Source organism: Protopterus annectens, chromosome 1.part0 (assembly GCF_019279795.1).
Source record: "Protopterus annectens isolate FY-2018-M chromosome 1.part0, PAN1.0, whole genome shotgun sequence".
NCBI classification, from domain to species: Eukaryota; Metazoa; Chordata; order Ceratodontiformes; family Protopteridae; genus Protopterus; species Protopterus annectens.
The window spans coordinates 948402706-948420140 of NC_056725.1; the positions used below are offsets into that span (position 1 = coordinate 948402706).

The window sequence follows — 17435 nt, forward strand, 5'->3', positions numbered from 1 at the left end:
ATGCATTTGTGACGTCTTGCTTTTTCTTTTTTCTGAGATACATAAAGATATATCATCTTTATTTTTGATGTTAAAATCTTTATTGAAATCTTTTTTTGGGAGAGCATTTTGCTCCCAGTACCTGTTAATCATCAGCCCTCTCCTGACTAATTGAACCATTTGTTCCTCATCACCAGGATGAGGGTTGACGTGATGGGGGCATGATTCTGACAGACAGTAGAGGTGGTTTGTGATATTTTTGTTTGTGGCCCTAACATCTACAGGTGCACTTTGTGGAGATTTGTAGAGAGGACATGCTGTGTGCTGCCTCTAAAGGATATGCCCATGTTTCTTCAAGGACATTACCTTTCAGTAGTCCCACTTCTATACCCAAAGTGCGGCAGGGTGTTTCACTGGTCTCTGCCTGGGAAACTATACCTACCCAGTGTGCTTGTCAGTGTGCTGAACTATTTCCACCCACCCAGTAGAGAAGAGAAGTGTGTGCCTTTTATCCCTACTCTTTTCTGTCTGGCTCCTCCAGTTTTAGGGAGAGTAATAAAACCCTGGTCATGTAAATCATACCCAGAGACCATCCATCTATGTTACAGAACCAGCCTTGATTTAAAATCATCCTGATTTGCAGTAAAAATCATATATGCAAGAGTAGTGAAAAAGTTACAGAATGTAAGCATGCATATAAGGGAATTCTGAAGATTTGGTGTCAAATATTCAATCATATTCATGTATGGAGTCGCAGCACTTTGAATGCAACTTGTCAGGAGGATTGGCAATATGATGTAGCTGTACTGACATTCCCTGCACATCATTTACTAGCCCAGAACAGAGGATATCATGGCTAATGTACTTACATAGCTACAGTTTATAGATAGAATTACTTATCCACCAATACTTGCTTAATATACCACAGAAGGGAATGTGTGCCATACTGAGCAAGGTCTTATTATGCCATTTATCACAGTGATGTACTGAATACCTCAAATAGTACACGGCTTTGAAAGAAGAGGTCATAGCATAAAAGGAAGTTGGATAGTACTGAAGCATGTGCACCCTTATGGGGACAGCATTCCTCATACTGTTAAAAAAGAAGTATAGCACCACAGCTTGTCAGCCCTGCAGGGGTATAGGGCCGACACTGCAGATTTAGAAAAAATATAGATGCAGCAAGATGCATATCATCACAGATAGTGTTCCAATGATTTTCAGGAACATAGCTACTGCTTATGGCCGTTGTACATGGTACTGAGATTACTCTGCACAGTACTGCCAGGCTGATATGAGCATACTGTTGGGGGATGGCGATATCATAGACTTATGAAAAATGGCACATAAATATTATTGTGTGTGTGTTTGTGTGCATGTGCGCACGCGCGCGTGTGTGTGTGTGTGTGTGTGTGTGTGTGTGTGTGTGTGTGTGTGTGTGTGTGTGCGTGTGTGTGCGTGTGTGTGTGTGTGTGTGTGTGTGTGTGTGTGTGTGTGTGTGTGTGTGTGTGTGTGTGTGTGTGTGTCTATGTGTGTGCCTGAGTGCACACGGGGTTTGTGTGTATCTGGATGTATGCGAGTGTGTGTGTGTGTGTGTGTGTGTGTGTGTATGTGTGTGTGTGTATAACTGATTTGATAAAGATGACATTTTATTAATATGTAAATTGTCAGTTTCTTTTGTTGACTCCCGTTTTGTCTATATAGCATGTGGTATGGAGTAGTAGTTTAAACTGCAAAGATGTCACACTCACAGGCTTATGTTAATGTTAAGTTTGGATCTTAAGAGGGTAGTTGTCTGAGATTTTATGTAAGTATGCTTTTGTATGTATGTCTGAATTTAGTGGTAGGTGAATGCTGGTAAAGAGGTTTAGTTGGAGATGTTTGATCACTAAACAGAGGGGTTAAGGATGGTTCTCCTTTTCTACAGTATTATGCAATCTCACTTTTATTTTTTATAAACCAGCAGAGGCATAGCCTCTATAATGGGGATGCAAGGGGACTTGGCACCTTCAAAAACGCTTGATTTTTGGGGATTTTTTAGTGGAAGGGCAGTTCAACAGTTCATTGTAATGAGCAAATAATTGACTAAACCCATTCTCAAGGGATGAGTGTGTGTATGTGTGTGTGTTTGTGTAAGTTTATGTATGTGTGTGTCCATACTTGAGCATGTGTATGCAAATATAATGTGCCTATTTCAATTTTCTGTGCAATGCTTCACATGTTTTATCTGTATATGTGTGTAATGCTGGAATTGACGACTATCTGCTAGCAATTATTCTGCACTGTCATCCTTATGACGTCTGCCCAGTTTGTAGCCCTAGTAACACAGTTTCATGTGACAGTCCTACTGTACATTATCAGTGTCTTAGAACTACATTATCTCTAGTATTCATGCTGAGTTGCCAATATGCATGTGTGCAACACACCACCTGTCTTCTTTGTGCCCAATGCTGTAATACTACAGTCTATGAAATATGCATAACTGTGTTCCAGTTTTATTTCTCTGCACTATAGATCCATGCAATGCACCATTATTATTCAACCTATCCATTGTATTTAATACATTTAAGACAGTTTACACTGTGTTTTTTTTGGTTTATCTAGCAGGCATATATGTAATGGTCAACTACTGTGTGTAGCATTATTCTTTCTATGACTGTATCATTGTTTGCCACAGTTCATGTTTTGTATCACTTTCAATTCCTGTCATCCACTCCAGATTGACATTCACAAATTAGCATCTGTAATGCCTACCAAGCACTTGCTAATGACAACATATACTTTTCTCTTATTTTAGTAAAATCTCAGCTATCAGTAAGTTTTCCTTTTGCCTTATGACTTTTCCAGGTGTGCAGAAGGCTATTATGGAAACCCCATGACTGAAGGAGGCTCATGCCAGCCTTGCCAGTGCAACAACAACCTAGATCTGTCTGTTCCTGGGAGCTGTGATCCAAAGACAGGGGCATGCTTGATATGTCGAGCTGGTACAGCAGGGGATTTCTGTGAGCAGTGTGCTAATGGCTACTTTGGAAATGCAGTTGTAGAGAGAAACTGCAAACGTAAGTATTTCAGATGAAAGTAAAAACAAATATGCATGCACACTTGGCTATACAATTGTCTTGTAGGAGCAGAATACATTTTCTGCTGAGAAAATCTTTGTATTTCAGTGAAATAAAACAAAATCATTTTGTTTTAGTAACTTAGATATTTAATTCTTGGACAGAAGTCCTTTAACATTCAGATACACTTTTTTTGGATAAAACTTTCAGATTATGAATTGTAGTTTACCTATTGTCTTTTACAGTTGCTATGTTTTTATTCAAATGCAAGGGAGTTAGAACTGTTAAAAATGCAAAGTGTAAATATTCAACATCAAAAGGTTGCTTTATCTTTCCTTAAGTAGCTCACCAGTCTTCCAGCTTTCCAAAACAGGAAAAAAGTTATGAATTTTTTTTGAAACTTACTTTATTAATTTTCATAAGCTCAGAAATATAATTGAAACTTCCAAGATGCCTCATACTGATCACTAGCTTAACTTTAGGTCTCCCAAGTTTTTTTTTTTTTTTTTTTTGGTAAAATTCAGTTATTCGCTAGTAAGTACATTGCCTACATGCCAGCAAACAGAAATATGGAAAATCTAAAATAAAATCAATCTGAAAAGGTAAAGAGAAAATATTGTCAGGGAAAGATTTCACAACTGTTCAGCAAAAAGGAGTTCAACCTTCAATTTTGGAGAGGTGGCTTCCCTTTCAGTACTTTAGAAGAAGTAAATCGAATGTACTCGGCAGTGATTATAATAAATGAAAACACTGAAGGACTAAACCAACTCAAACAACAAAAGGCTGGAAAAACAGAACATGTTACTAGTTCAGATGAACTATGAAAACTGCAAACATCATAGATTGAAATGAAGAAAAGCTTGGCTAAGTATGAGGCTTCTCAAGAAGAGTTGTTTAAAAAAATAGTAGAGTTAGAGGACAGAGTGCACAGAGAAAAATTAAGATTTTCTGCTGTGCCAGAGAAACTGGAAGGAACAGACTATGATAATTTTATGAAAGCAAAAGTAAATAAATGGACTGGTTTTCCACAGCAAGATTTGTTAATTGAAATTGCATATTAAGTGAATGCTGCAGTCCTTTCCATGAGGAAGCCAATACCTATGTTAGTAAAGATGCAGTCCTACCCACATTAAGAGTTGATCCTGACAAAGCTGTATCAGAGGGACAAAGTTTTAAAATCAAAGACAACAGAATGTTTGCAGAAGATTAGTATTCACTGTACACCAGGCAGAAGAGAAGCAAATGTATCCCAGCAATCAGAATGTGAAGAGGCAAGTGTGAGATTCAAGCTGCTGTATCCAGTTGTCTTCTGAATATTTTTTTCAGGAGGATCAAAAACATTGTTTGATGCAGAACAGGCTAAGGAGAAAATTAAAGTTTATTTAACAAAAAGTGAGCCAACAAGCAGAAGGGGATGCTGCTTCTCATTCTTCTGACAGTAAAGTTCATACGGACACTTTGCGATTGAAACCTTTTCCAATGGTCTAAAGCAGAATGCATGAGAGACAGAAAAAAGAGCAGTAGCTAAATAGAATAATCAGGGATACCTTGGTCTTCAAACAGGGACTAGTTTTGGGAGATGGAGATGAACAGGAAGAAGACCAGAAATTACTGAATAAATGGTAGGCTGTAAAGTGTCAATCATATTTGTGAAATATAGCTTTGCAAGAAAATGTGGCTGAAAAAGATTGGGTTTTTCTTGACTTTGTTAAACTTGTGGGTGGACTGTAAATCATATACTCCACTTTATGGGACTAAAGTTTAGAAGGACACTAAAAGGATAAAAAGTTACTGTAAGTAAAACATTTTTTTCTTATAGTATTTGTATGACACATTTCATTATATGAACTGGATGTTATACCTAGTAAAGCAGTTTTGTGTAATGTGTTGTCAGGTGTGTTTTAAATGTGGGGAGAACTTTTTTAGTGACTGTTGTATGTGTTAAAGATATTAAAGTAAACTTGCTTTTTTAGTTGTAAGAAATATAGGCTCTACAGTATAACAAGAGGAAAAAGTCTGGACAAATGCAAGTTTAATGCTAATATGTTGTATTTATCGGTTGCATGGGGTGTGGTGTAAGAGTGCTCTGATTATATTATATTGTACATAGAATTAATATATTTGGTTTAAGCTAAAAACAAGTGTTTTTTGTAAGCAAGTAGGCTTGAAAGATAAGACTAAATCATGAAAGATTTTTTACACCTGTAAATATATTAGCTAGTTTTTCTCCATTAGCAAATGTTCAGTGGGTGTTACTACATCTGTAGCTGAAGGCAGTTGTAGATTTTGTTTGAGTGAAATTTACAAAGATTCATTGATGGCTTTTACATGGAAATGAGCTGTTTGCGGGTGCAAGCAATTAATCTTGAGAGTTCTGGCCATTCTTTCCTGAGGGAAATACAAAATTTAAAGGTATAAGGGGAAGCAGTTAAGTGAAATTATGAAATTATTAGAAATGAATAAGATCAGCCTCAGTACCAGCCTTAATGCTTTAATGTATTTAATAGAACAGTGTGCAATTGCATTGTATTTAAAGATAGGCAGTAAACTTTTTTTTTCTGAGGGCTAATTTTTTTTTCTGAAAGCATACAAGCTGTTTTCATATCTGGGAGAGGAAAGGAGATAAGAAAAGAACAAACTGCAGTCATTATAAGTGAGAACACAGGCTGCAACATGTGCTTTAGCATGGGTTAGTTTACATTAGGTAATGCCTGCTGGTGCAGCTGTTGATTTGAGGCAATCCTTCCTATATGGAGGATTAAACTTCATGTTTTGAAGATGCACATGGTTTTGTGTGTTTCTTCTAAGTTAATCAGGGATGAGGGGGCTCTGAGAATATATTTAGTTTTTTGTTTGAACATTTTCATTAAAACAAGCATCTTAAAAAATGTAACATAGGTTCAAATGGAAGTGAGAAGAAATAGGTATATAAAAGACCAGCCTGACAAATATTAGTGTGTGCATGTAATATAAAAGATGGAAATTCACATTCAAAAACTACCATGTATAATAGATAAGCATAATGGCTATGCTATTTATATTATCTTGGAACATAAATAGCCTTACAGGTTAAAAAAAAAGGAAAGAGTACTGAATTATACTAAGAAATGCAGAAAAAATAAATGAAAAGTACAAATAGCAATGCTGTAGGAGACACATTTGGAAAGAAATGAGCATGTAAAATTGACAAAGAAAGGATTTCATGACAGATATTCAGCAGAATATCAGGCACAAAGGAAAAGATTTGTGGTAGCAAAGGTATATTTGCAAAGGATCAGGATTATGTTACCAGGTGTTTATATTCCACAAAAGACTGCTATCGACAGAGTAAGCTGGGATTTTATGAATAGGGCAATGGAAACATTTGCATTCTCTAATATAATAATAAGGTTAATTAGGAGGACATATGAAGGACCAGAGGCAGAAATTAATGTAGGAGAGTTGCTCTCTGATAACTTGTGTTTGAACAGAGGAACCAGACAGGGATGTGTCCTCTTTCCCTTTTGTTATTTGCTTTATATTTAGAGCCCTTGACAAAGAAAATAAGGGACTCGGAACTTCAGGGATATGAATGGTATGTTAATCAAGAAACGTCTGGCTTTACTTGCAAGTGATATTATTTTTTTCAACCAAAAGAGAAGTTGTGGGCAATAATTAATAAAGAGTTGAATTAATTTATCTGGGAGGGGAAGAGGATAGCAGTTAAGTGGGATAAGTTGATCCTGCCAACAGAGCAAGTTGGTTCCTGATTTCACGGGATATTGGAATATTTTAGAGCTACCAAGTTAAGGCTCAGGAAAAAAAAAAAAAAAATATATATATATATATATATATATATATATATATATACACACACACACATATATGTATATATATATATATATATATATATATATATATATATATATATATATATATACAAGCAAAAAGTAATTCAAAATGGAAATGAATAGTTCAAGAAATAAAGAGGGGGTGTGATTTTGGATGAAGATACTTATGGAGAATAAAAAGAATAGTACAGAATATTATATTCATAAAGAAGCAGAAAACATTCTAAGAACTAAACCAACACAAGAATGGAGGAAGATTTTGCCATTAGGGATGGCCAGAAATAAAGGTACAAAAAATACACAAGCAGGGTGTAGAATTTATGGGAGAAAACTAGCAAAAGAACCAAAATATTGGGAGCAAATAACAACAGTTGAAAAGATAAATGTAGAAAAGTGTGCCCTGGTCCGCTTGTGAGTAACACCAAACACCAGTAACTTAATTGAAGATTGTGATAGCAGCAAAATCACATCCAGTTAACAGTAGTACAAAGAAATAGCAGCAAAACTTGAAATAATAGCAGCGAAACCTCAGATAGGATTAACGCTCTTTAATACACTTAAACAGACTGCGTTTTCGTCACCAAAGACTTCATCAGACAACATAAAGACATAATGAACTGGTTTAAATACTCCTTAGAAGTAATTTAAAAACTATTGGATTGGTTAAATTTTATTTTAAACACACCTATTATAACTATACTTCAGGTAATTCATTAATATTCATGAGTGTTGTAAAGTGCTACGTGCTTTGTTAAAACTTCTATGTTAAAAACTCCTGTGTTAAAACCTTCATTTTTCCTAATAAATAGCTCCTACATAAATACTAATTACAAATTTAAAAAAATACATACACAAATTGTAAAAACAATATGATTTAAAACCACTTTTGATATAAAAATGTATATATATCCAAAAACACATATTGAATGAAACCTGTGGGTCCACAATGTTGGTATGCCCTCTAGTGACCATAATTTGAATTGCTTTATATTTTATATTTTATTTGCCCTTATTTTTAAGAGGGGAGTTATAGTCAGAAACTCATTCATTCCATTCATACAAAAATACAGGCAAGTTTGAGAGTAAGGTGTATAGGAAGGATACGTATGTAAATTCTTTTTTACATTTTAACAGTGCCCACCCATACCATAGCAAAAAGAACATAGTTAAAGGACAATTTGTACGAGGTTCCCGAATGACTTCCAACGATACAGATTTTCAGGAAGAATGTAAATTACTATACAATATGTTCAGGGAACGAGGTTATCCAGAAGAATTCATAAGTAATTTAAGAGAAGAAGTAGAGGATGGAAGGCTGGACAGATTCAAGCCCATATTAGGCAGGGGCAAGGAAATGATAATGAATAAGGGGCCAAAGGCAGAAGGTAATAACAATAAAGGGAATACCCAATCCAATTATAATAGGAGTTTGGTTTTAGAATATAATAACTCCAATGTTAAATTAGGTGGTATTTTTAAAAAACAATGGAATCAGTTTAGTTCTATTACGGACATTGAGGAGATAACCAAAATGACACCTAAGATTGTGTTCAAAAATCCATCTAACATAGGACATATACTTGAAAGAAACAAGAAAAAAGAAAAGGAGGGTATTCATAGGAGATGGGGGACATATAAGTGTGGTAGATGTCATCAATGCCCATATATAGTTGATAGATCGGAAATAAAGATAGACAGTAGGAATAAAAGAATTATCAGTAAGGACCATTATAATTGTGACAGTAGGGGGGTAGTATATATAGCCATTTGCCAAATCTGTCAGTCTTTTTATGTAGGAAAGACAGAGAGGTGTCTCAAACGTAGAATTTATGAGCACTATTATGATATTTCCAGGGCGAAAGCTACCAATGCATTATACAAACATAGCACCGGATGCACCGGAGCTAAATATGCATTTTTTGTGTTGGACCAGGTAAAACCTGATAACAGGGGAGGTTTATGGGAAGAAATTCTAGAAAATAGAGAACTATGGTGGCAGGTTTACCTGGACTCTAACAACAGCCCTGGAATGAATGAGTTTCTGACTATAACTCCCCTCTTAAAAATAAGGGCAAATAAAATATAAAATATAAAGCAATTCAAATTATGGTCACTAGAGGGCATACCAACATTGTGGACCCACAGGTTTCATTCAATATGTGTTTTTGGATATATATACATTTTTATATCAAAAGTGGTTTTAAATCATATTGTCTTCACAATTTGTGTATGTATTTTTTTAAATTTGTAATAAGTATTTATGTAGGAGCAATTCATTAGGAAAAATGAAGGTTTTAATACAGGAGTTTTTAACATAGAAGTTTTTAACAAAGCACGTAGCACTTTACAACACTCATGAATATTAATGAATTACCTGAAGTATAGTTATAATAGGTGTGTTTAAAATAAAATTTAACCAATCCAATAGTTTTTAAATTACTTCTAAGGAGTATTTAAACCAGTTCATTATGTCTTTATGTTGTCTGATGAAGTCTTTGGTGACGAAAACGCAGTCTGTTTAAGTGTATTAAAGAGCGTTCATCCTATCTGAGGTTTCGCTGCTATTATTTCAAGTTTTGCTGCTATTTCTTTGTACTACTGTTAACTGGATGTGATTTTGCTGCTATCACAATCTTCAATTAAGTTACTGGTGTTTGGTGTTACTCACAAGCGGACCAGGGCACACTTTTCTACATTTATTGGTTGGTTTCGAGTGCCTGCGCCTTGTTTTTTGGTTGTTGTTCCAGTTGGGAGGGACCGCTCGTTCAGTAAACCGGAACCGGAGGTATGAGTACTATCGGGCAGGAGGATTCGGGCCAAACACGTCGGTTAATTGGCCAGTTAACAGAGTTAATTGACCTGTTAACTCCACTTTGTACTCATTTGGTGTTTAGCAGCAAAAGCAAAACGGACACTGCCGAGGACATGGAGGAGCATGACGTCCACAGGGGGAAACGGAAGAGACAGCTTATTGGCGACGACAACGGAGCCGGCGTTCTTCTTGATGGGACACCATTCAACCCACACAATACCCCTGTCATTCTGCAAGATATTTCCAACGGAGATGAAACAAGCAATTGCCATGAAAGGGATAAGGGCGCTATCCCCAAAAGAAACTCTAATCATACCACTAGTATGCAAGGTACTGTTAACACTAAAGTTATCCAAACAAATAAAACAACAGAGGAATGGCTTAAAAGAGACATTCAGTTTCATGTAAACAGACGTAGTGTTAATAATTTAAATAATGTGGATAATGAAACCTACGCTATGAAACTAGTAAAATTAGACAAAATGCTCATGAAATATAGAACTCTTAGCATTGAGAATGCATATTTACAGGAATGTTTGGAAAAGGGAATTGTCCCTAAAGGCTTGAGAGTTTATAAATTTCCGAATAATGTGCAGATTGGAACACATTTTCATGAAAGTTTACTTAAAGTTTTTAATGAATGTGGCTTGGAAGTTATCAAGCTCATTATTGAAGAGAACAGTAGTATTCAAAAGGAATTAGGAATAGAAATTGCTAATCTGGATGCATGCATTACAAATGATTTAGTACACAATATTAAGGAAGAAAATGAGAAGTATTTTTCTATGAGAAGAAATATTGATATTAAATGTGAGGAAGTGATACAGAGAAAAATGGGGAAATTACAAAGAGATATTAGGGAGTACGAGACCCATACAAGTTATCCAAAACCTAACAATCAGTATAGTCATTACACACGTCAGGGGTCTAAGAAGAATCATGGAAGAAATGTACCTTATTATAACAGACAACAGTTTAATGATGAAAATGAAGGTTTTGTAACAGATTTTGATGTTGATTTTCCTCCTTTAGTGCATAGGGGACAAGCTCAGGAAAACAACAACGAATATGGGGGAAATTTTCAGAGGTGGGGGGGGGTAAGAAGACAGGGAAGATTTCATTAGATACCCTGGACTTGGTGGGACATACCAATGATGTTAATATAACTACGAACAATACAGTGAAACACACCTATGATAATTTTACTATTTATAATTTTAGTGCATTGAAATTGAATCCCAATCATTTCTCCTTACTAAGCAAAGGATTAAAATATATACCTAATAGAAGGGGAGATTTCACACGTACCATAATGGACGTCAAGTTATTTACTAGGAAGATTAATTTAGAAGTAATGGCTTCTAAAATGGGGTTTAATAAAGAAAGAATGACTAACAATACGTTAAAGAGGAAATCTATCTACAATCCACCCCTATACCCTCAGATCAGGAACTTTGAAAATATTATGGTCAATATAGTGAGAAACAAACATCAAGGATATTGGATACAACATAACTTAAGTAAAGATGAGAACCAAATATTAAAAGAATTGAGTCAAAATGCCTCACTGAGGGTTATGAAACCTGATAAGGGGGGAGGGGTGGTTATAATGGAACAAATTTTGTATGATAGTAAAATGAATATAATTTTAAGAGATGATACTAAATACATTGAGGCTTCGCATAACGAAATTAATATAGCTAATCATAGGATTGATTCCATTCTGCAAGATTTAATGATAGAAAAAGTTATTGATGACACAACTTTGAAATATTTGGAAGTTAAGAAACCGAGGTTGGCCACTATTTTCGGCATACCAAAGATACATAAGGATATGCTGAATCCCCCATTAAGACCCATAGTTACGGCAGAGGGGTCTAAGACAGCCCCTTTAGCCAAATTTATAGATGTCAAGACCAAGCATATATGGATCAACAAGAATTTGATTCTAAAAGACTCATGGGACTTCCTTGGTGAAATAAATCAGGATTTGTATAGAGATGACATCAGATTTATAACTATAGATGTTATAGATTTGTTTGGAAGTATACCACATGTGGAAGGTATGGGCCTTTTCGAAGAGGCTGTATTCGAAGATGATGTCATGAGTCATAATGATAAAATAGCAAGTGTGATCCTTATGGATACTGTGCTGAAATATAATTTCATATTGTTTGGTGGGGAAATTTATAAACAAAAAACTGGGGTATCTATGGGGGCAGCATGTGCCCCCACTTTTGCCAACATAGTACTGTCAAAATGGGAAGAGCAATTCATCACTAACTGCAAGTATAAAGATTTATGGATATTATATCACAGGTTCCTGGATGACATTGTCCTTTTTTGGATAGGGAGTGAGGCACAATTTTTTGAATTTATGGATTATATCCATAGTACCACTACTTATTTGAGGTTCACCTACACTATAAGTACAGAGAGCTTGAAGTATTTGGATATTGAGTTATACAAAAATACAGGCAAGTTTGAGAGTAAGGTGTATAGGAAGGATACGTATGTAAATTCTTTTTTACATTTTAACAGTGCCCACCCATACCATAGCAAAAAGAACATAGTTAAAGGACAATTTGTACGAGGTTCCCGAATGACTTCCAACGATACAGATTTTCAGGAAGAATGTAAATTACTATACAATATGTTCAGGGAACGAGGTTATCCAGAAGAATTCATAAGTAATTTAAGAGAAGAAGTAGAGGATGGAAGGCTGGACAGATTCAAGCCCATATTAGGCAGGGGCAAGGAAATGATAATGAATAAGGGGCCAAAGGCAGAAGGTAATAACAATAAAGGGAATACCCAATCCAATTATAATAGGAGTTTGGTTTTAGAATATAATAACTCCAATGTTAAATTAGGTGGTATTTTTAAAAAACAATGGAATCAGTTTAGTTCTATTACGGACATTGAGGAGATAACCAAAATGACACCTAAGATTGTGTTCAAAAATCCATCTAACATAGGACATATACTTGAAAGAAACAAGAAAAAAGAAAAGGAGGGTATTCATAGGAGATGGGGACATATAAGTGTGGTAGATGTCATCAATGCCCATATATAGTTGATAGATCGGAAATAAAGATAGACAGTAGGAATAAAAGAATTATCAGTAAGGACCATTATAATTGTGACAGTAGGGGGGTAGTATATATAGCCATTTGCCAAATCTGTCAGTCTTTTTATGTAGGAAAGACAGAGAGGTGTCTCAAACGTAGAATTTATGAGCACTATTATGATATTTCCAGGGCGAAAGCTACCAATGCATTATACAAACATAGCACCGGATGCACCGGAGCTAAATATGCATTTTTTGTGTTGGACCAGGTAAAACCTGATAACAGGGGAGGTTTATGGGAAGAAATTCTAGAAAATAGAGAACTATGGTGGCAGGTTTACCTGGACTCTAACAACAGCCCTGGAATGAATGAGTTTCTGACTATAACTCCCCTCTTAAAAATAAGGGCAAATAAAATATAAAATATAAAGCAATTCAAATTATGGTCACTAGAGGGCATACCAACATTGTGGACCCACAGGTTTCATTCAATATGTGTTTTTGGATATATATACATTTTTATATCAAAAGTGGTTTTAAATCATATTGTTTTTACAATTTGTGTATGTATTTTTTTAAATTTGTAATTAGTATTTATGTAGGAGCTATTTATTAGGAAAAATGAAGGTTTTAACACAGGAGTTTTTAACATAGAAGTTTTTAACAAAGCACGTAGCACTTTACAACACTCATGAATATTAATGAATTACCTGAAGTATAGTTATAATAGGTGTGTTTAAAATAAAATTTAACCAATCCAATAGTTTTTAAATTACTTCTAAGGAGTATTTAAACCAGTTCATTATGTCTTTATGTTGTCTGATGAAGTCTTTGGTGACGAAAACGCAGTCTGTTTAAGTGTATTAAAGAGCGTTCATCCTATCTGAGGTTTCGCTGCTATTATTTCAAGTTTTGCTGCTATTTCTTTGTACTACTGTTAACTGGATGTGATTTTGCTGCTATCACAATCTTCAATTAAGTTACTGGTGTTTGGTGTTACTCACAAGCGGACCAGGGCACACTTTTCTACATTTATTGGTTGGTTTCGAGTGCCTGCGCCTTGTTTTTTGGTTGTTGTAACAGTTGAAAAGATAATATGTGGGGTGAGGCCAGCATGCCGGCTAGAGACTGTTTTCCCTGTGAAGGATTGATATCATAGTAGGGTCTATATTATATCATTGAACGCTTAAAAAAGTGAAAGCTGATTGATCGACCTAATTTAAGTGAAAGCTTACAATCTCGAACTGTCAGATCAGTGATTTTTTTCCCAGGGAAAAAAATCGCTGATCCAAAACACATACACACAACACAAGCACACCAAACAAACAGAAATCCACACACATACACCTAAAATCTGATACCTAACCCTACACTAAACTATGCACACACCACTAACTACCCACTTACCTTAACCCAAACCCTAACCCTAAGGTCCGTCACTATCGCACACTCACCTCACTCGCTCTCTAACCCTAACTCACTTAAATCCGCCCTAACCCTCATGTCCACTCAATCGCACACACACCTAACCCGAGCCCTAACCCTAACTCACCTAAATCACCCCAACACTCACATCCACACAATCGCACACTTACCTGAATCCGACCGGTAACTTTCCACCATAACACTGAAAATACCGAGGCAACAGAAACGGACAACCAAATTCTTTCCCTAGGAAAAAATTCAAGTTTCTGCTGCTTCAATATTTTGCAGTTTTGTGAAAATAAGTTTGATCAATCAGCGTTCGCTTTTTTAAGCGTTTGAGGATATAATATAGACCCTCATAGTATAGGCAAAATGAATGGGATAGGGGATTTTTAAGTGAAAGGCCTGGTGGAGTTTTAGTTGAATCTAGAACAGAAGTTAAAAAGGGATTATTAGAAGAACATATAAAATATGGCAGGATGAATATAAGAATAAATCAGAGGAGGTTAGGAAAGATTGGGAAGAGAGACTGGAAAAGCAGTTTACAGGAGTGCAATGGGAGGACATATGGATGGCTTCCTAGTATGCAGCAAAGTCCAGAAGATATAGGATCTTTGCTTGAAAGTGCTTATGTTAGTATTATTATTATACCCCAAGCACACATCAACAAATTTGTCCTTTGGTAGATAACAAATGTTGGAGGTGTGATAAGGAAGGAAGAGGTAACTGGGAACTTATGTTTTGGGAGTGTAATGCGTTGGCAGATTTTAAAAATTCACTGCAAAGTGCTATGTCAGAAATATTGGGTAATCAAACTGCTGTAATTGAGGATTTGATTTTCTGGGCTGGGACAAGGGATCTGAATTGCCTAGATGCAGTGGGGCCTTATTAAGTTTATTTCTTTATGCTACCAAAAAAGCAATTACTAGAAAATGGAAACCAAAGTCTAAACCATCTGTATTTGAAGTATTGAATATTATAAATGATATAGAAGAAGGATCTTTAAAAAAAGGGAAGGAACAAATTACATAGAAATTAATGGGAAACTGTGAGAACAATAATGCAGAATAATGTTTAGCAGAAGGAGGAGGGACAAAGTTTAAGGGAAAGCAGGAATTCAGCAATTTATGTAATGTTGGACTTATGGTAATTACAAAGAAAGAAAATATATGGGTTCAGTAATTTATGTAAATGAAAAAAAAAAAATCCTAATGTGGTTTGTTCTGTTTTCTGTTGATGTGTGTTTACCTCTGTCTTAAGTAATACTTTATTAAAAGTGTTTGAGAAGTAAACTTGGAAATTTAATGATATAAGTCTATAATTTCTTTCCTATATATAACATGGCTTAGAAGCTAATAGGGAATAATTTAACAGTTTTTTTTTTATCAAAACAGGTTTATTGTTTTAACATATAAGAGAAATATCATAACAATTTTATACAAGTAATTAAAAATAGGTATTATTATAATATTCAACAAAACAACTAAATTATTTACAAAGACATCCACTACAATCAGATCAATTAATTAAACTAAAATACTGTGCTATTGAAATTAGAATTTTTTTAACAAATTTTGTAAATTATCCCATACAATATAATATGATGTTTTTCTAGTTGTTCTCATTCTAATTGTGCTTATTTCCATATGGCACATTATATTCATAACATTTTTAAATTCATTGAATGAAGGAGGTGTATCTGAAATCCAATTTCTAGTTATTATTTTCCTGGCCACTGCTAGGATAGACCATAACAAGGGAAGCTTAATCTTTTAACACATTGAGGTACAGGTGTGTTGAATAATATAAGAGACTTAGAAATAATGAAATTATCTGTAAAAGAGCCTGCAAAAATTCATTAATTGACTTCCAGTATTCTTTCAACTTCATACAGTCATAAAACATATGAGCCCAGTCAGCATTAATTTCTACATTACATCTCTTACATAGATTATCTTTATTATTTATTTTATTCATCATCAAAGGTGTATAAAAGATCTATGTAAAAATTTCCATGTATAAAGTCTCCAGACAATGGAAGATGTAGTTCTATAAGCAGATTCCAATATATATTGTTTATCTTGTTGAGTTGGTGGGTCCCCATTAATAGAGGTGAAATAATTCCAGTATGAATCTACACTGTAAAAAGTTTCTTGTCTGATAATTTTATGTATATATGAAAGTTTACCTTTATCAGAAACTTTATGCTGTAAATTTAATATCAAGTAATCAATCAGTTTTGGAATAGATTCTTTAACTGTTATAGACATTAGATCTATTCTATCAATGAGATGTTGTCTAAAGATCTGAACCTCTAACCAGCAAGTTTCTCTTAGATCAAATTCTTGTTTTAAGAAATCTAGATTTTTAACTTTATTATCAGATATCAGCTGATACCAGTACTTTAGATCATTATATATAGCTAAATGAGCTCCTTCAGAAGTAGATGACATAAGCATACCCTGAGTATACATTATAGGGAATACAATAAAATTCCATTCCCTATACTTAGGGTGCATGAATATAAAGTTACGATAACTAATAATAATATTTAATGGGTAACAAACCATATGTTTAGGTGTAATAGGTGAAGTACAAAATTCCTTTAGCAACCACAACATATAGTTGTTTACAATCATATTTTTATGTGTTAAGGAGATTTTCATGAAGTGCATACTAATTAGCTCCCAATAATCTTTCCATTTTGCGATATATGACTGATCTATTAATAAAGTAATAACTTTTATAATAGAAGAGATAATATATAAATTAAAGTCTGGAAAAGAAATACCCCCTTGAGACCAGCTATTAGTATGTTTCTTTAATGCAATCCTAGGTCTATTAGGTGCCCATAAGAAATTTAACGTTAGTGTATTCAGTTTCTTGATAATTATTTTTGTAGGTGAAAGTATTATTGATTGTATTAAGTATAAAATCTTGGGGAATATTATCATTTTAATAATTGTAAGTCTCTCCTCCATAGTAAAAACATATTATTCCAGGTATTAAAAAGATTTTGTATATTAAGAAAACAGGTATTATAGTTATTATATATAATAGATTTAATATCTTTAGATAGTATTATACCTAAATAAGTTATCTGACCTGAATTGGGTACATATTTAGTAAAATCACTAATGAGAATATTCTTCGTGTATATATAGGTAGTATTTTAGTTTTTTCTTCATTGAATATTAAACCAGAAATACTTTTAAAATTCATCATTTTATCAAATAAAGACTGCATAGAAGAATTAGATC

At 34.4% G+C, this 17435-nt stretch overlaps 1 protein-coding gene across 13 annotated transcripts in view; it reads left to right on the forward strand.

The window, feature by feature from the left end:
- The window catches only part of LAMA2 (laminin subunit alpha 2), a 4753606-nt gene that overhangs the window by 2952898 nt on the left and 1783273 nt on the right, over nucleotides 1-17435 (forward strand). For all 13 annotated transcript variants that reach the window (XM_044064325.1, XM_044064371.1, XM_044064344.1 and 10 more), the window contains one exon: nucleotides 2827-3038. In XM_044064325.1, the coding sequence (XP_043920260.1) occupies nucleotides 2827-3038 (212 nt within the window). The remainder of the gene's footprint in view (nucleotides 1-2826; nucleotides 3039-17435) is intronic.